The sequence below is a fragment of the Pyrus communis genome, chromosome 9 (genome assembly GCF_041283825.1).
Source record: "Pyrus communis isolate YQ-2024b chromosome 9, ASM4128382v1, whole genome shotgun sequence".
NCBI classification, from domain to species: Eukaryota; Viridiplantae; Streptophyta; class Magnoliopsida; order Rosales; family Rosaceae; genus Pyrus; species Pyrus communis.
The window spans coordinates 25,658,008-25,677,438 of NC_142573.1; the positions used below are offsets into that span (position 1 = coordinate 25,658,008).

General features: G+C 35.8%; 1 protein-coding gene across 2 annotated transcripts; it reads right to left on the minus strand.

The window, feature by feature from the left end:
* Positions 1-675: 675 nt before the first annotated feature.
* Positions 676-19,176, minus strand: LOC137738889 (valine--tRNA ligase, chloroplastic/mitochondrial 2). Of its 2 annotated transcripts, XM_068478360.2 has the most exons (27): positions 18,811-19,176; positions 18,451-18,535; positions 16,945-17,071; positions 16,211-16,294; positions 15,740-15,834; positions 14,312-14,403; positions 13,825-13,878; positions 12,938-12,990; positions 12,768-12,835; positions 12,103-12,178; positions 10,719-10,802; positions 9,637-9,785; positions 9,412-9,529; positions 9,162-9,278; positions 8,378-8,598; positions 7,300-7,389; positions 6,286-6,397; positions 5,131-5,241; positions 4,808-4,945; positions 4,028-4,078; positions 3,831-3,943; positions 3,047-3,194; positions 2,744-2,848; positions 2,513-2,614; positions 1,924-1,996; positions 1,621-1,787; positions 676-1,237 (listed from the first exon to the last, which is right to left on the minus strand). In XM_068478360.2, the coding sequence occupies exons 1-27, from the start codon at positions 18,962-18,964 to the stop codon at positions 1,112-1,114; spliced, it is 2,913 nt and encodes a 970-aa protein (XP_068334461.2). In that variant the 5' UTR covers positions 18,965-19,176; the 3' UTR covers positions 676-1,111. The 2 variants fall into 2 exon arrangements, with proteins under 2 accessions (XP_068334461.2, XP_088555846.1); XM_088699720.1 differs by lacking the exon at positions 18,451-18,535 and having other exon boundaries at positions 18,811-18,946.
* Positions 19,177-19,431: the final 255 nt, after the last annotated feature.

Below are 19,431 nucleotides of genomic sequence, written 5' to 3' on the forward strand. Positions count from 1 at the left end.
GCACAGTGGCTTGTCCAGATGGCATTGCTTGCTAAGCACGCTGTTTGGCTATTTACTTTGGACGGCATTAACTAAAACTTCATGTTACCAAATGGGTAAACTAAAACTTTATGTTACAAAAGACAATTATTGTTCATTAATGACAATTACTGCTTATTAAGTGGATTAAGCGAGAAGCTTCATGTTACCAAAAGGGAAAACTAAAACTAAAAATAAAAAAAATCGAATATTTATCAAACTGCCTGCAAGGCTTCGTTTGATGCTCAGGAGGATTATAGCTTGGATTGGAAAACTCACTCTTCATTTAATGAATGTTGAATGAAAATATGGACGTCAACTTGCATATTTTGACCAGGTGAGAGTAGAAGATGAAGAAATCGTAAAAGAAAACTTGTCGTTGCAAAATCCCCACAAAAATGGTAAGATTGAGAGTGAAAAGTTTTCATCATGACTTGTTCATCTTCTACCTTCACTTGGAGAAAATATGCAAGTTGACATCTGTATTTCTGTTCAACATTCATTGAATGTAGCGGATTTATCCAAGCCAAGCCAATATTAGACATCTAACGAGCCTTAAGAGTTTTTAGCGTCCTTGGTTTCAGGCGAAACTCCAGTTTGCCTTGGTGCCAGTTGAATGTCTTAATGTTTCCTTGATTGCTGCTTATGTTTGGTGCCTTGGCCGTAAATTCTTGTCTTTATTGGCTACAGCCTTAACTACGTACCCTTATATTGTAAGAAAAATGTCAGTAGAATCTGAATAATGTACATCCATTGTCACAGGAAGACAACAATACCGAGGCGTCTATCCGGCAAACACTTTCGTTGACACTTGAAGCAGTCTATCAGCTGGTTTTTTGTTGGCATGGGCCACGGCAATTGCTATGCACCCAGACTTCTTTGATCTAAAGCCGAGTTTACTGCACATCTATCCTCAGATCCTCCATATGGTAAGAAATTGTTGTCGAGGAAACGTTCACCGATCACTAGTGTTACAATGCAGAAGATGTAAATCCCATAGGCTTGAGTCCATGGACAATTGAATATCAATCTGGCAGGGAGATATTTCCAATTAAGATGGATGGATGCTATGGATGACAGACAGAGGGTCTTATTATGTGACCAGAACATTTGATTCGAGTAATGCTAAACGGTTTTTGGTGAGAGTAATCTTCTCTTCTGTTTCTGCCGCCTTTTCTTGCACTCCACGGACAATATCCTCAGGAGCTTTCTCTACAAACTGCATGTACAACGCTGATATCGTCAGAGGTACATGATACCTGGGAATGCATGAACAGCATGGGAAGGAACTATCCTAAAGAAAGAAAGGACTCAACATAACATGAATGCATCATAATAAGCGAAATTTTATAATAGTTCCAGCTATCTTAAGCGAACCATTATGTGTAAGGACTTTTTGTTTATATCTAGTTATTCCAATGCATCCTACTAAATGTTTTAGGTTTTATTTAAGTTTGGTTACTTTTTACTAATTATCCCTGTCAGCAAAATCGAAATCCAATCATTTCATTCGATGGATCTTTGGGGAAGAAGACATGTCAAATACTTTCGCCTATCAATGCCAACTGCCAAATGCATGAACATGATTAACAGAATTCATACTTTAGGAGAGCTGAGCCGAGCTTTAAGTCCATCATATTCCGCCTGCATCTTGGAAAGTCTCTTAGATAGGCGTTGGATTTCGGCAGTAATATCAATCATGTCAGCAAGAGGGAGATATGCCTCTAGTCCTTCGCCAGCTACAAGGTGGACTGATTGATCCGCGTTCCCTGAAGTAAAATACATGACATCCACCAAAATATATGCCTCAACATCAGATCATATAAATCCATAAACATAAATGACAATAAACATGAACATTTCTGGTCCTTCGTCAAATGGAAAATAATCCATGAAGAAACGTGCCTGGAGGAGAATCTGTAAAATGGACGTTTTGCAAATCTAGCCTGGACAGAAGAGCTAAAACCTCCTTTTCTTTCTGCATCAAAATATAAATTCAAATATTTAAGTGAGTTAGTGCAAATGATAATTATATCCAAACATATATGCACATAAATAAACAACTTATCAAAAGAACAGGGACAGCAACTAGTCATCTCAATTTTCACTGAAAAAAATTTGAAATCCGAGCTCAGATGAGACTTCAGACGCATGAAACTCTTGAAGAACATATGCATGATTCAGCAATTAGGACCAGTCCTGACTTCGTTTTGCTATATCAGGGCCATGATTGGCCCAGTGGGATCTCGCACAAAGGTTTCATGGGGCGTGGACAGCTTTACGATATGATTTATGATTCAGTCTGTGGCTCTATAGTGTCCACACTTACCGGAAGTTCCAACAATGATCCACCAATTTTCTATACAGTAACAGTTCGTTCATATCTTTCTTACTATAAAAGTGCAAAATAATACAGGAACATACTTGAATAAGCACCTCATCAGCTCTTACATTTTAATCAAGTGCAAAATCTGGCTGGAGAATGAATACATACCATTATGTATTCAGTGACGTCTTCATTTGCAACTATTGATGCTGATATACGCTTTACAGGCTCAACAGAATATTCTGCTCGAGCATTTCTGATAGCTCTAGTCTAAGAATAACAAAGAAGCAAACTTAGTGATTCAATTAATTGACTACAAGAAAAATATAGAAGATACCAGATGTGCCACATGGACTTGGATATGGAGCAATAAACAAGGACGAAGGAATATCTACTCACCAATGCCTGTAAATTCTCAAACTTTTTAATCGAGTTGCTCTGCCTTGGAAGTGAAGTCAGTGGCCATGGAGATACAATAAGAGCTTCTTTCCGAAAGGGGAGTGCCTATATCAAATCAATCATTCATTTTAACAGTGAAACATTATCAGGGATAACAGTACAATGAAGGTGAACAAGCAGTCCACCTTAAACCCTAAGCAAAATTTTCTTATTTTAATAATTAAACCTTAAGAAAATAATAAATACCTTATCGGTAGAGAAGTTGAATTTAACACAGATGGTGTATATAGTGAATCAGTTTACCTGCCAGAGTTCCTCGGTCACAAATGGCATGAAGGGGTGTAGCAATTTAAGTATGTTTTCAAAAACATACAATAGAACTGCCTGGGTGACAGAAGCAACTGAATCACCACCAGAGTGGTAAAGACGAGCTTTGCTGGCCTCTATATACCTGCATAAGTGAAAAAAGACAACAGTTGAAAAAGATGTAATGCATCTGAGTTAGGCAGAGCCGCAGAAGATATTAACAAAAGGAAAAAGAAAACGGTTTCTGTTATGTAGTAAGAAACACACTTTCAATGATAAAAAAGAGCAAAACAATACAGGGAGAAAGTTGTCCAGTCATCAGCTAGGCTATACAAAACAGAGATGAACCTCATAGTATTACATAACAGCAGACAAAAAGAAAGTTGTTAAAGTAGCACCAACCCCAAACCAAGGGAGAAGTTGTCCAGTCATCTAGCTAGGCTACACAAGGTTGTTCACTGTATCCAATGAACGTTCTTAAAGTAGCAACCAACCCCAAACCAGCAGGCGCGGGCTTGACACGTGGATTGTTCTTGCATAAACTGTTAAAGCTAGAGTATCCAACCAAAAACCAATTGGCGTTGGGTGGAAACTCTAAAAACATTGTAGATTTCCATGCAAGGCTTAGAATCCACAGAGATTTTATGTCCTCAGTAAACACCTTTGGAGAAGTGTTCTGCCAGTTTGTGTTTAATTTTTCTTAATGAATAGATAGGAACATAAGATGATGCTTTCAATAATGATCTGACGGTAAACATTTGAATGAAAACTCCAAACATACCAATCAGCAAAATCACCCCAAAAGAATTCATACGTCTCTCTTCCAACATCTCCAAAGAAAAATTTGTCATAGCTTGCAGTGACTGTGTCAATAAGCAAATGAAGTTTTGAAATCTGAAAAAGGAAGGAAAGTGAGTGGTTAAACAAAGAAGTAAAATCAACAGGCAATACAGAAAATTAACCTGACAATTATCTTACCACCCAAGATTCTGGTAAGGGTAGCTTGTCTAGGAGATCCACTTTATCAAACTGAAAAAGAATTGTCTTGAATTAAGAAGCAATACAAGTAATACTCATCATCCTATAATGTAAAAACAACCACCGCTAAAGTACAGTAGGATTGAAATTTCTAATATTTAGTGGAGAAATGCAAGATACAATTATGGGCCATGATATGATATAGCACCAGATGATTGCATCTTATGGAATGTGGAGAGATAGAGTGGTTATGACATTTACATGGAGAATCTATTTGATTCCCATTCATGAGACAATCAGCCAGTGTGCTATTGGCTAATTTAACACATTGTATGAACAAATTCAGAGAGTAAAAGTGAGAAAGACAACTATAGCAAGTGAAGTAATTTGTAAGAAATCTTTAGAGAATTTTCAATCATAAAAGAGCAGCATCAACCGAAACCTGCCCATTTGCTTTGGTAATTGAGAACTCGCTAAATGAATTCAGACACATTCAGAAATGTTGTGCCTTGCAGACAAGTTTGTGATACATATACGAGATTGGGGCTAACTTTGGTGATATCAGGTCAATTTAAGTTCTCGTTTTTTTTTTTTTTTTTTTTGAGGGCCTGACCATTAGACCTCAAAAGTGGAAGTTATAAGTTTAGAGATACTTATATGAGACTGGGTGGAGCATTTTCTGGTCAATCCTTGAGAGAGGAAGTTATACTTCATAGCTCAGTAGGAAACGTATGCAACTTAAGTTTTCTGGTATGACTTGAGATTGTGTTAACAACAAACCTTATAAGAAAGTATATTTTCCCAAGTTGATGCTTCGCTTTGACTGGGTAAATTCTGCAATACAAACTTTCCAGCATTCCATAGTTTATTAGTGAAGGCCTTATTGGATGTCAACCTCTCAGTGGATAAATTAAGGTCCTGGACAACAAGAACACCCAAATCAGCCAGAATGGTAGTTGTATCAAGCTATTAACATGCAATAGCTGAAGACTGCATACACGTATTTCTCGTCGGCAAATAAAGTAAAATCAGTTTGTTTTTAAAAGTGACAATTTTGAATAAATGCAGAATTGATTCATAAGTAAAGTGACAACAAAACAAACCTGGCCAGCAGTCCCTAGAGCAATTGTAAATCTTAAAGCATCTGTGCCATATTCCTTGATTGTATCTAATGGATCTATTACATTCCCCAATGTTTTCGACATCTTTCGGCCCTGAAATGATTGTTACACAAATTATTTCATATCTCGCAACATCAGACATGTAAGAGTAGAGTACAAATGCTTTAGAGAATAGATTAAAAAAAAAAAGAAGGAACAATCAAGGGTTTTGTCTGACTACATTGTAAGTATAAAACAATGGTTTATAGCAGTGTTTTCATAGGTGAAGGCATAAGTAGAGGTGTTTAGGGTCTCACAAGGTGAGACATATAGTATTGGATTTTTGGTTCATTTTTAATGATTCTTTAAATTTTTATGGGCTCAAGAAGATTTCCCTGCTTTCATTTCAGATTGAAAGTCCATTTGGGAGTTTCAGCAAAGAAAGCCATTCAAATGGTTACGTCTCTCTCTCTCTCTCTCTCACTGATTTTTGGTCCAACACTTGCAAAACAATTTGCATTCAATCTCATGCATGAATTGTGTGAAGCAACTGGTGTCTTATCATCTCTCTCTCTCTCTCTCTCTCAGGTTTATAGATTGGTCCACCACTTGCAAAACCCTATTTTGCATTCAATCTCACCGAGATATTCTTTAAGAATCAATCTTGCATGAATTGTGAGAAGCAACTGGTGTCTTATCAGATTGTTGGAAGTAATCTGGAAAATACAAGATTAGGAAAAAAAATCTGAAATCCATCCAAGGAGGACAACCCAAAAACCGTGAAAATAATATTTTGGATAAAGAGACAATCGTACTGATAGAGAAAAAATACAAAGAGGAAGTCAGGTGGTCAAGAAGACCACAGGAACCACTCAGAACAGAAAAGAAAACTGACAGGAAAGCAAGAGAGCAGAATCAGCACTCTCCCAAAAGACAATTAACCCTACACACCATGCAAAACGTAACCAACAAATTAACGACATCCATATAATCAGAAACTTTACTAGCAAATAATTTGAAGGATGGTCAAAGTAAGCACACAATGGAGAGCTTGGGAATAAACTATTTAATACTCAAGAAACAATGACAAGCTAAAAAGACATTTAAAATACAATATCAGCATTGATGCAGTAGTATTATTGTGCATTTTCAACTTACTTGTGAATCCCTGATGAGACCGTGTAAATAAATGTATTTAAATGGCACTGTCCCTGTGAGCTCAATTCCCATCATGACCATCCTCGCAACCCAGAAGAACAATATGTCATGCCTGTTCAAACATTCAACAAATAATATAAACTTCAACCCCCTTTTCAAAGAAGCAAGCTTGATCACCAAATAATAAAGTTATTAAACCTTACAAATTAGTGATAACTTATCTACCACTGAAATATAAAATGATAGAGACACTATTATTAATTGAAAAAAATATAAATCATGATCCTGTAAACCAAACTGTGGCACATGGAAGGCAGCTCCACTACCATATCATTGGTAAAGAATTTATGAAGAAACAGATTTAACTACTATTTCGCGTATAATGAGTTACATAGCAACCATGTAAATTTTCTCATTTAATACTGAATTGGTAATCAAAGAGAAGATTTCACTTCAACTAACTACCACTAAAAATTATGCCTTATATATGCATTAGTACGCCAAACTGCAGTGCAAGGAAAAATCCATTGCCCACTCCCGAAGAAGGCCATAGAAAAAGACCTTTTCAATTTGCATCAAACACTCCCATCTTGTTCAACCTCCACAACATCATATCAGTCCTCAATTTTCTCATTTAAGGGCATACAAATGGAAGAGATCTCATCATTCAGCTACCACACCATTGGGGCCAGAAGAAAAATACCCTACCCCCTTGCACAAGGGGGAAAACAGTCCCAGATATTGGGAATGGATTGGGCTTGAAGAACAAATCTAGAACAATTAAGTCCACAAGAGCCATAGAAGCAGCCCCAAAAGAGAAGATGGTATGGTTAGTCTTGGTGGGCAAATAAAGGGGAGATGAGGGGAATCAGATGTCTAGTAGCTAGGTACGGAAGGAGAGGTTTACGGAGAGAGAGAGAGAGAGAGAGAGAGAGAGATTCAGTATTAAATGCAGCCATACATGGGAAAACGAATACAGATGGCAGGCAAATGCTTGGCAAGGGATGCACTTACCCAGTTTCAAGCATTGTTGTAGGATAAAACCGCTTAAAATCCTCAACTGACTCATCTGGCCATCCAAGAGTACTGAAAGGCCACAGTGCACTGTGAAAAGGAAAAGAGATATATTTAGTCAAATTACAGAGAATGTCAAATATATGAAGCCTTGATGTGGATTAAAAAAAGGCTAAGTATGTATGCATTAATTGTGAATCAAAAGCTTCCACATGCAGCAGAACATTAGAAATTTGATAAAAACTATAGTACTTTAAACAATATGCTGCTTCATTGCTTACAAATCCAAAGATCATGAATCACGTATCAGTTCGATTTAGAAATTACCAAATTAGTTCCATATTTATACTTTTATAGTTATTAGTTCGAAAGATCATGTACAATTCCCATTACAACTATATAAACAGTCAACTTGGTCACATAACCCCTTCAAACAACTGCGCAAAACTGTATTCATGGGCTAAGACAAATTTTCTAAATAGGCAAGTTAAATCTTAAATCTTGGAAGCGTTGGCTAGAGTCTTCAAAGTTTTAGGTATATGATATAAAAAGAAAATAGCAAAGTCCCTCTTACTAAGAATGAAAATGTCAGTCTCGATGTAAATTTCATGGAATTAACTTTAAAGCATGAAACTTTGTATGAATCATGCGGAAACACTAAACCAATCAATAATGCATCAAGTAAACATGTATTTTATGCTATATGATACATAGGATGAAAATAGATTGTCCCATGGCCATCAACACGTACACAAATTTGAAACTTATTGCGTAAGAACTTCTTGATTTCATCGAGCATGATTGAGTATAAGCATTCTAATGGATATTCTTAAAATCTTTTGTTGTTTTCTTTGGTAACTGGATGAAGTCTAGCTAATCACGTCTCCTAGTTCTAACTCTTTTTCCTACTCCACTCACCACTTGGGCTAACAACCTTCTAGCAATGAACATGGTAATTTTGGATAACCTACCCAAAAATTAGGCAGCTTTCAAAATTATAGAAATAAAGTGGGACTTTTCAAAGTTGATAGAAAACAAACTACACAAAAAATTAAATAATTGGCAATCCGTGACAGACCTCGAAAACCATGTGTCAAGAACATCCGGATCCTGATATATTTTCACATCTTTTCCATACTTTTCTTGAGCTTTCCCAAGAGCTTCATCCTCACTCCTTGCAACTATATATTCTTCTTCACAGTCTTTACCCACAATGTACCAAACTGGTATTCGATGTCCCCACCACAGTTGTCTGCTTATGCACCAATCCTTAATATTCGATAGCCAGTGATTGTAAATCTGTTATTTAATAGAAGGCATGGGTGTGAGTATAGAATATAGCAGATCTCTCTGGGTAAGCCACCGCCTAAATGGGGAAGAGAGCTTGTTGCATTATCGACATAAGGTACTCAAATTGCGATGCAATACAGAGAAATAGAGGTGTAAAAACAGATATCAGCACTTGTGCTGGGAACAGGCCCATTAATCTGTTTTATTTACGAAAACCTTTTTCTGTCAACTAAAGATTCAAAATGTCAATTATGCTCCTTTTCACTGAGCTAATATTATTAGATTTGAAAATTAAGCTTAACTAGGTAAATTAACTCACTATTTATACCTTTCTTCTCTCACTAAATTTTCTGTTTATGCATCATCGATCAGATGCTTAAGCAAAAAGTTGAAAAAAAAAAAAAAAAAAAAACATATGCTTCTAGTCATAATAAAAGAAAAGAAAACAGCTGCATAGGTTTTTTTTTTTTTTTTTTTTTTTTCCTTTTGTACTTGAAGGCTCCAACAGAAAGGAGAGGAAAACTACTTTTTGGTATCCCAGAGGGGTCAATATGAGGCCAAATAACGCATACCTTTTCAAATCTTTCAGGTATAATTTTTAAGTCTCCTTTTTCAACAGCACTAAGGGCTTTGTCAGCTAAGGGCTCCATCGTTACAAACCACTGCTTGCTTACTAGTGGCTCTATAACCTGATATTGAAAAGATTTGGAGGACAAAAGAATGAAAACATATATAGTGAAGGTAACAAAATCTTCATAGAAAATTACAATTGTTTCAAACTATGAAAGTTCTAAACCCAAATGTGAAAAGCTATCAACTCACTTCTCCACCACGCTGAGATCTGGGAACTCGTAAAGTGTGTGGTTCTTTCATTACAGCTAAACCAGTCTCCTCCAGATCTGCCCAAAGTTTCTTCCGGGCCTCGAACCGATCAAGGCCACTGACAGAATCACAGATTTCATTACCAAATATAAGATATAAGATAAAAGATGCAGTTCTCCAGTGAATTCAAGTTCAACAATCCAAGAAAACTGATACAGCATTTACCAGTACAGTCCGGCAACCTTGTTTAGTGTTCCATCCTTGTTCATGACATTAAGTATGGGAAGACCAAGCTTTCTTGCAAGATTGTAATCATTATGATCATGTCCAGGGCTTATCTTTAACACACCAGTGCCAAAGTCTTTATCAACATGCTGCCAAAACAATTAATGTTCCACAAATCGAGTTATTTACCGGGAATTATAGGAGATTCAGACAGGCAGTTAAAGGTAATCATTCAGCAAATAGCGAACTGGAAATATCAACAAAAACAAATATCTATCTTCTGGTGACGTTTCACATTTTCTGATTACTAATGATGCCTTATAAAAGAAGTAAAGCAATATGGCCCCAGACAGCAGGTCCTGCGCTTTGCACAATACTCTTGATTCAGTTACCAAATCAAATATAATTTTGCTAAGGACGGGATTCTAATTTTACTTTTCCAAACATTATTCTTATTTTACTTTTCACAAGCATAGGATTCTAATTAATTACGTAATTTAGTATTGAAAACAAAAACTTGTGGCAACCACTTTATAGTTCTGCAAGGAGTCAAGGACATAACCACAATATTCCTTGTGTTTGTTTTATATAGCAGGGAAGAATAAAGAAAGCCTAAAATAAGTATTCTGCTACATTATAAACTTTACAGCAAGTGAATAAGCTGAAGTGGTGAATCAAGAAAGCGTTCAGGCCGGCACCAAAAAGAAAAACAGAACAAAAACCAACACATAAACCTAGGGTAAGGGACCTGGGTAGAACTTTTGACATGATTAAGAATAAGAAACTAACTTTAAACTCATCACTACTTTTCTTGATTTCTAACCTTGCACTCGTGTTCTACCATACTTATTAATCGATGTAAGGAACTGCACACAGACCCGTGCCCAATCAAAGAGGCATCCACTAATAAATTCACTCCCATATTAACTTTCTACTTCTAAACATCCCTAGACATTACTGTTAGAGCACGATATCTATCAGAGATCTCAGCATCAGTAACTGGGATTTGGCATCATACCAACAATAAAACTACAACATCAAATACAATGGTTTATATAGAAAAGTAGTCCAGGATGCTTTACCTTGTCTGCAATGATAGGGACGTGACGGCCATATGTCAAAGGCACTATAGCCATTCTGTTAATATATTTAGAATATCGATCATCCTGCATGCCATTATCAAACAGTACATACCATTGGAGAAGAATAGAAAGAAAAACTAAAAATTGTGGATAAGGTAATTAATTCTTTCCAAACATGGAAAAAGCACAGAGCCAAATATTATAGAGACCAGCATTGTTCAAGGGCATAACAGCTGAGTGAAACATCCAAACATATGTTCCTATATTGTTCCCTTGGGTCACATATTAGCAGTTTCTGGTTTGCATTCGGCGTAGAGTGGGTTGTCGTGGAATTTTTTGAAGAATAAGGCCCATATTGTGTAGTTTTGAACTCTATTTGGGGGGTGTGGTGGGAAAGGAAGAAGTGTTGAAGAAGGGAATAAAAGTTGATTTCATCGTGGGACAGTTGATTTCTTGTGGCCATGCTTTCCGAAACACTTTAGGCATGTTCCCTTTAGTATGATTCATCTAGGCTCTGGTCTGTTGTATTGGACTAGGTGTGGCGACAGTATTATGCTATTTGGTTGGCCCATATGTGTGGCTGTGTTGGAGGCCTTTTAGGTCTCTTAGTTCATAAAATAAATATGCCAAAGTGATCTAGACTGACAAGGATTTAAATTTTCCCTTTATAAATAATGAGGGTTCTTCATTCAGAAAAAAAAAAAAAAAAAGACTCCTTGGATTCAAATGTAGGTGAACATGACCCGTAGGAGTAAAAAAACAAAACATATCAGAAGTTCCCAAACAGGGAATACAAAGTAATTTCAACACTCAAAACAGTTGTACATCTACAACTTCTTACACCTCGGGTTTGTTGTTAGTTAAACAATACTAAAGAAATAGGATGTTGGGTTTCTACACATGTGTCTTGGGTTCGAAACTCCCCCCTCACCTAAATTATTGTAATCCCTCCCCAAATAGTAAAATTTTTATTAAAAGAAATTAAACAATACTAAATAAGGAAGAAAACAAAGGTAACTACGTAAACAAACAAGCTTAGGTTTCATGCCGTAGAATTCAGAAAATTAAGCAATATATGCATAGATCTAAGACCATTGTGCATGTACAGACTTTTTAAGTAAATATTACATTAATAGAATTTAAAGACTTAAGGACCTATTCATTAATCTACATTTTCATAACAAAGCCTAGGTTAGGAATTTATATAAAAGATCAGGTAAATAGATGTTGGTCCAAAAGAATCAAAAGTAATGTCCAAAATGTTTTACCCTATTAACCTTTCTAAATTGCTTAAACATTATTTACCAAAAAAGCATTGTCATCACCTGGTCGATTCATAACTAAACTCCTATGAAAGCCAGAAATGCAAGCAAAATAACCCTACCTCAGGATGCACAGCAATAGCTACATCACCAAACAATGTCTCCGGACGTGTTGTTGCTATTGTCAAATAGTCAGACCTGAGTACAGGAGGTACCAATGAGAGTGCATAATGTAACTCGGAAAATTGTTAGATCTCATCATAGACACACAGGTGTAGAAGAATATACAAACAAACATGTTATCATGTGCAACCGAGTTTATCATATAAGTGAATGACTGATAAAGATCGTAAAATTTAAGGACTCCCAAAATCTTGTGGAAAATAAACATATTTTTGTTCGTATATTAGTTAGTTGTCAAACACAAACTAAACTACCAATGTTTGAACTATGAGATGTCACAGTTATTGTGCCAATAAATTTTCCTCTGTAGAGGGATCAAATTGTTTTTCTAGAAATAAAAAATTATGTCAAAAGAGGAAAGAAGCAGAAACAACAAAAACGTTGGTCAAGCAAAGCACCCCAAACAGAAACAGGAAGAGAAAAAGGCAACTCCACAGAGCTGAGAGGATTAACCCAATATCTGACCTAGCAACCATATATAAACGGAATATTTTGCATCAGCACAGTCATAGCACAACAGAAAACATATGCTTCTACACTCTAATATGTATAACATTAAAATCACATTTCATAAAGGAATGAGAAATGGTCAGCTGCCAATTACTTTAGGCCTCCAGCAACACGATACTTAAGATGATAAAGAGTTCCAGATTCTTCATGATATTCTACTTCCTGTTCACAAATATTAAGGGCCATGTCAAATATTGCATTTTAAAAGCACAAGCTGAATTGAGATTAGAGAGCAACACCTACATGAGACCAGATGAAACTTACCAAGTCAGAAACAGCAGTCTGTAGACTAGGAGACCAGTTGACCATGTAGGACCCTACGTTAATAAACAAATAAAAAATATATATCAGTTTTTAATTGGCTGTAAGTCACACTTTCTTGTGAACGATAACGCGACAGCCAGCTCTTCCAAAAATCAACTCAAAACCTAGAGGAAAAGTATCAGGAAAAAAGTGTAAAATAATAAGGTGAATATAATTTGAACCGTTATGACAGAAATGTTTGCTTCAGTCACCATAGAAACATAATCGTTATAAACAGAAGAGAGCTAATTCCATACATCTTGACTTTTGCTATTATTCAGAAGAAAAAACTGTCAGCTTAAGACTTCAATATACAAGAATTTAATGAAAATTCTGACATACCAGTTCTTTATCAGATTAATATGTCACCACATATTTCAAATTTTCAAAAATAATTCAATTCTTCCAAAATTTCACAAACACGAAACCTATCCAACACGAAGCTAGTAGCATATTTGTGGTACAAATATGTCATCATATATTTCCTAAAAGTCACCACACAGAATTAATGAAAAAGTATCTTTTAACAGAAAGACTCAACTAAATACTGATACAACGAATCAACGTAATGTTTCACAAAGTTGGCATGCTGCAGAGCATATAGCAGCTTATTGTTACTAGCCATCCCACACACATGATGATAACTTAAAGCTAAGAACTTCAAATGATGAGAATAGTTGTCACAAAATGAAGTAGAGATTCTAGAGAAAAACAAAAACTAAAGACAACGGGATTCAGCAGCAAAACAAACCCACCTTCAGAACTCCATTAAAAAAGACACAGGCCACAACAAAGTTCTTCAGAATCTAGGATTATGGAACAACTTTAAGGGGAACTTAGGGCTATACCTTGATAGATTAAACCTTTCTCATGAAGTCTGACAAAGGCCTCAACAACAGCACCTGCATGGAGTAAAAGGATATGATTTTTCAGAGATAAAAAATAAAAATGACCACAATACAACATTAGTGACCTTTAAAGTTAAAACTGCTCCCTTTATTACATCTTGGAGCGCAAAAAAAAGGTTTTAATAACCCTTGCTTATGCAAGGGGCTTGTAGCTCAAGTGGTTAAAAGCATTTACCCATGCGCCCGAGGTCCTAGGTTCGGTTCCCCCCTCCCCCAATATTGCTTGTATAACAAAAAATATAAATCAATAACTTATGCGTATATTCCTAAACAATTCACTAGTTACCCTACTGTAGTTACTACTCATGGAAACTCGACAACACTCCTCCCCTTCCCCCTCCCCCCCCCCAAAAAAAAAACAAAGGTTTACATTTCATACATACTTTCACAATTGACGAGAGTTCTACAAGATAGAAAAATGCCTTACGACTTAGCTGTTCATCAAGGGTGAAATGTTCTCTATTCCAATCACAAGAAGCACCAAGTCTTTTGATCTGATTGATGATGGTTCCACCATATCTGATATTATAAATAATAAATAATCTATTAAGAAATAACAAGAAATAACAAATTTCATTTAAACATTAATGGCAGCAATTCACTCTTTATGGGAATTGTTTTTAGTATAAATTACTCATATATGGTTCCACAAATTTTGAATATAAGAGACGAGAATTCAGAACAGAATCACAACTGCACAAGATTTTACTTTATGGTATTTCTTCAAAAGTAGGCATGCTTTTTGAAACGAATGACTGGTATAGGTTACTTTTCAGTAGAATCTTTAACTTAGCTAATCCTCAGAAGCAGACTACGATGATCCTTCATTCATGCTGCAGGAATAAAACTGAGTACTTGGTTGCAAGGGAAGAATGGAAGTTTGTAATTGCAATGACTACCATGGTGTGAATTATGCCAAGTTAGTCATAGACTGCGTTTTAATTGGAGTGCGAGTTTAGCTGGCGTGGAACATGTTAACTTTAGAATTCTATTTCTGTGTTTCTAGGTTTTTTGTTACGTATGGTCGAATCAAAATGCTAAAGTTTTTGTGGCAGCAAAATAGCACTTTTCGGAACTGAAAACAAATTTATCTCTTCTCTATAACCATATGATGTCTATCTTATGTTTTCCTCCTTTTTATCCCATCGACTTTACTTTCTCTAGATTCTAGAGTTAAGTCTCCTTTTTGAGTGTTCTTCTATTCACCTCCTGTGTATATACATTAACATCCACAGATTTATTTTTCATTAAAGAAAACGCAATCCATGTGCGAGAACTTGGCTAGAGTTCTAATTTATCTATATGAGAGCAGCCTGCTAAACACTGTAATTTGGGTATCTAATTTATCTTTTTTCAAAGGCCAATTTTGATCCCACCCACTGTTGGCTTGTGAAATGAGACTTTCATACAATCCTAGTTTGCTTTCAGCGTCTTTAGTGGCCATTCTCCAAAAAGGTATCTTTACGAATAAAGAACTTACTAGATATTTAGAAGAGCTAACGCACAAAATCAAAAGAGAAACCTAATATGTTCAGTAGATATGCCATAGGCCAATGTATATATTTATCAGATACTCAGTGTACACCAAAATTGTTTTGCCAGATTTTTCTCTTTTTTGAAAAGAAATGATATTATTTATCAGTGAATCAGCGTAGACCAAATGGTAATATAACTTTATGAAACCCATAGCAACATCCTGTACAAGGAATTCTACATGTTGTGACAAACAAAAAAAACAGTTTTTCTCTCTTTTTACTACCTTAACCACAAAAAAAAATATAGTATGGTAGAATGCACAAGAGAGAGAGAGAGAGAGAGAGAAGATAAACAATGGAAGATAGATAAGAATATATACTTCTCCTTCCACTCCCAAACTTTACTCACAAACTCATCTCGACCCAAGTCAACCCTTTTAATTCCTTCAGATGCAAGCATTTTTTCCACAACCAGCTGGTAGAAAAAGAGTAAGGGTAGTATGAGCAAAACAATTCAAACTAAGATAGGTAAGTTACAATTTCATGTAATACAAAAGGGTGCAAATTAAGACAGAACCAAAGCTAATGAACACATATAGATTCCAAAATTTACCCACAAAGTTCTCATTAAAAAAAAAAAACAAATCCCAATGATGTACTCAAAAAACAAAGAAAGAATCAGATCAAAGCAGTTTCAACTCTTCCAGAATTATATAGGAAGTTGCAATACAAGCAGTTGTAGAACACAGAAAATTATAAATGAAGATGACGTGAAGTATTGCAAAAGTGAAACCAGTGGAAATACTTCCATTGAAAGTTTGAAACATAGGCTTTGCGGTACAGAGACAAACCTGAGTTGCTATACCAGCATGGTCAGTCCCAGGAAGCCAAAGTGTTGGTTTTCCCTTCATCCTATGGTATCTAACCATAATGTCCTACCAGAAAATAATGAAAAATGAATAGAAGAAATAAGAAGCAGTTGAATTAAAATTTAGGAATAATTGAACCCAGTTCATCCACATTTTTTCAGACAAAAGTTCAGTAATGTTCTTTTTGTTACATTAGGTCCTCGGAACAATTTGACATAATCCAAGATTACATTATCACCCCAATCATCATTAACTACAGCGAATCGCGGGTTAAAGGGATTCCAATTGTAAAAATATCAATATTTAAGAGGTTTATACACCTACACCACAAGGCCCACAGGTACAACTGACATTGTGTTGATACTTAGGATTACTATTTTTATCAACTTTGCTTTCATCATCAGTATAAAATCTGATTGCACATCCAGTCCTTACTTCTTCCAATTCAATTCCAATCTTTCAACTTCGCATTCCTCCATTTAGATATTCCAAAACATGTCTCTCCCAACATCTTTTCCATTTATTAGTGGACTAATATTTGTACAACCTCACCCAGAATGTGCAATTAGAAAACAAACACAATCTTGGGCCAGACATGACAATCATAATCAACACTTACATGTGCCTAGATAACTATAAGCATGGCTAGGTAAAAATACTAATATGCACTTCAACAAAAATGTAAAATCCCAATACTTATAAACATCTTTCACAACCTCAAGAGTCACAAACATTGCATGCCCCATGTGTAGGAAGCCAGTAACATTTGGAGGCGGCATTGAGATCACAAAAGGATCACTTCCTTGGTCATGGTTTGGCCTAAAATATCCCTGAGACTCCCACCTAACAATCAGATGAAGTGATGAATATGTTATATGCAATGATTATACATAATAAATGGATTAGTAAGCACTAACTGATAAAATCTGCAAACTGATATGTGAAAGTTGAGGCAAAACAAGAAATACGAAAACACACACACAGCAACATAAATTCTTTTAAGTTGAGGTGAGAACGAGTTTTCGCAATAAATTAATGCAAAATACAGTCGCTGCATTAAATCCATGCACATCCACCATAGGCCAATGCAGCATGATAGCGAAGCTTTTATCACTGAGGTAAGTCAGAGATCTGATTGTGTAACAGAGACAGCTTCTTGAAACTTAATCTTTAATTCTAATGTAGAGCAATGGTATAGATCAATTATTACTAAGGAAACATAACAAAAATGAACCAATACTTTGAACATTCACAGTATTTTTTGGCATAATACAAGGTATCCAATTTATTTTCTATACAAGGCCCCACAAGTATCAGGCAGGACCAGCCCTGCATAATGCACTTTGAAGCATCAACTAGAAACCTTGAAAACTACCAGGTAAAATTCCAGACAAGAGACCGTGTTTTTAAGGGGATACTTATTTTTTTAAGCCTTGGTTTAAGGGTGCTTCAATATGGGAAGAATTGAGAAATGATGTCAGGTGCATTGCACTAGTATCACCTGGAGAATGATTGGTAACTGAATCATTTTGAGAAAGATGTCAAATGTGAACTCCAACCCAAACATATTCCCAAAAAAAAATAAAAAATATGTGCTGTCATCCCGAATTGTGTAAACTACCTTTCAATGACTGAATAGATATAATATTTTGTTCAACTCCATTTCAAAGAATGTGAAAACTCATTTCTGACCCTGACAAAAAATTCAGTTCCAAAATTTCCAATCATTTTGCACATGAATGGGGAATATACAAAATAAAAAGTACATCATTATAGTATTTTAGTTAATAATTCTTTTGGATAAAGGGGATATTTCGAAATATCAAATTCTCGGGTGTGGGTTCGGATGGGGGGTCTATAAACTTTTTCAAAATAAGTTCATTAATATGAACAATGAGGCAATACAACATCACAGAAGCAGAGCAGTGCACTGAATATACTACAAAGCCTCTACATTCAGAACTAACAGCAGAATTATAGCATTATATCAGACAACATAAGCCCCAATAAATTCAACAGCTGCCTTCAGATACAGAAGCTTCCCCAATTCAACTTAAGAAAAAAAGAAATCGACAGTGAATTGTAACAAAAGAAAATCGCAGAGGATATGCATAACACCAAAGCACAAAGCACCAATACTAAAGCTATATCTGTCATGGTTACTCCAATTCTTGGTGATCATACAAAGAATGCAAATGAAAAACGTATAAAAACCAATATACCAATTGTATATTCGTTCTTCTGAAGTAAAATCAAAGGTCTTTGCAATCTCTGGAGACGTAAAGCCACGATTCTCGGAAGCAGCAACTGAAATAAAAAGAAATGATAAATGCACCACCCCAATTCATCACAAATGTTTTCGCCATGGTTTCATACGATGGGAAGTCAAAATAATAACCGAACTTACGAAAAATCTTATAAAACGAACTTCAATGAACAAAACAGTAGGAATTAAAGTGTTTAAAATTCAATTTCTTGATCGATTATATTCAATTCTCAGTACTTTCCAAATGATAACATCCGAATTTTCTCAGCAACCAAACAAAGAATGACAAGAGAAAGTGATAAGGTGATAACATTACCTGAGAAGTGCCTAGGCTTAAGAGGATTGAAATGCCAGTAGGAGAGGCTTGTGCGGCCACGACGTCGTTTGGAGAAGAGAAGAGGACGGAGCCGGTGAGCAGAGAACGACGAGCAGAGAGAGGGGCCGGGGAATGTCGTTTGGAGAATCATCATTCTCGACAGAAACGCTCTGTGTTTGGTGTCGTATATTCCAGTGAGGGAATGACGATAAGCATAAACCCTGGTAGGACTTTAGCTACGAAGAAGAAGGAGGGTTTTAGTTTTAGTGGCAGAGAAACAGCAGACGCAGTGGATTACGAAGGGATCTCATTTCGGATTTGGTCCATGTGATTTTTTTCCCTTAAAAAGACAACTAGTTACCATTCGTGTTCAATTGTAAGGAAATTTCGAAAATACGGAGTTTATAATTAATTTATTTTTTCTTTATTTTAGTGTAAATGTATCATTGCATGAAAAAGGCGAAGCTAATTTGATTTTGCTTTCTAGCTTTGGTTATCGTGGTTGCTAGTGATGAATTGCCCTAGTCATTAGAGCCTTTCACTTTAACAAATTACGTCTCAGGTTCAAACATTTCTCCATCCTATTAGAGTAGTTTACAGTAGACAAATAGTTTGTATTAA

What these genes read in the sequence shown, in the direction of transcription:
- LOC137738889 (XM_068478360.2), bottom strand. Translation starts at nt 18,964, where the DNA reads ATGATGATTCTCCAAACGACATTCCCCGGCCCCTCTCTCTGCTCGTCG. An exon ending in ACAACAATGCTTGAAACTGG is followed by an intron (nt 6,398 to 7,299) that starts GTAAGTGCATCC and finishes ATGTTTGAACAG; the next exon opens with GCATGACATATTGTTCTTCT. An exon ending in ACGTCACTGAATACATAATG is followed by an intron (nt 1,997 to 2,512) that starts GTATGTATTCAT and finishes ATTTTGATGCAG; the next exon opens with AAAGAAAAGGAGGTTTTAGC.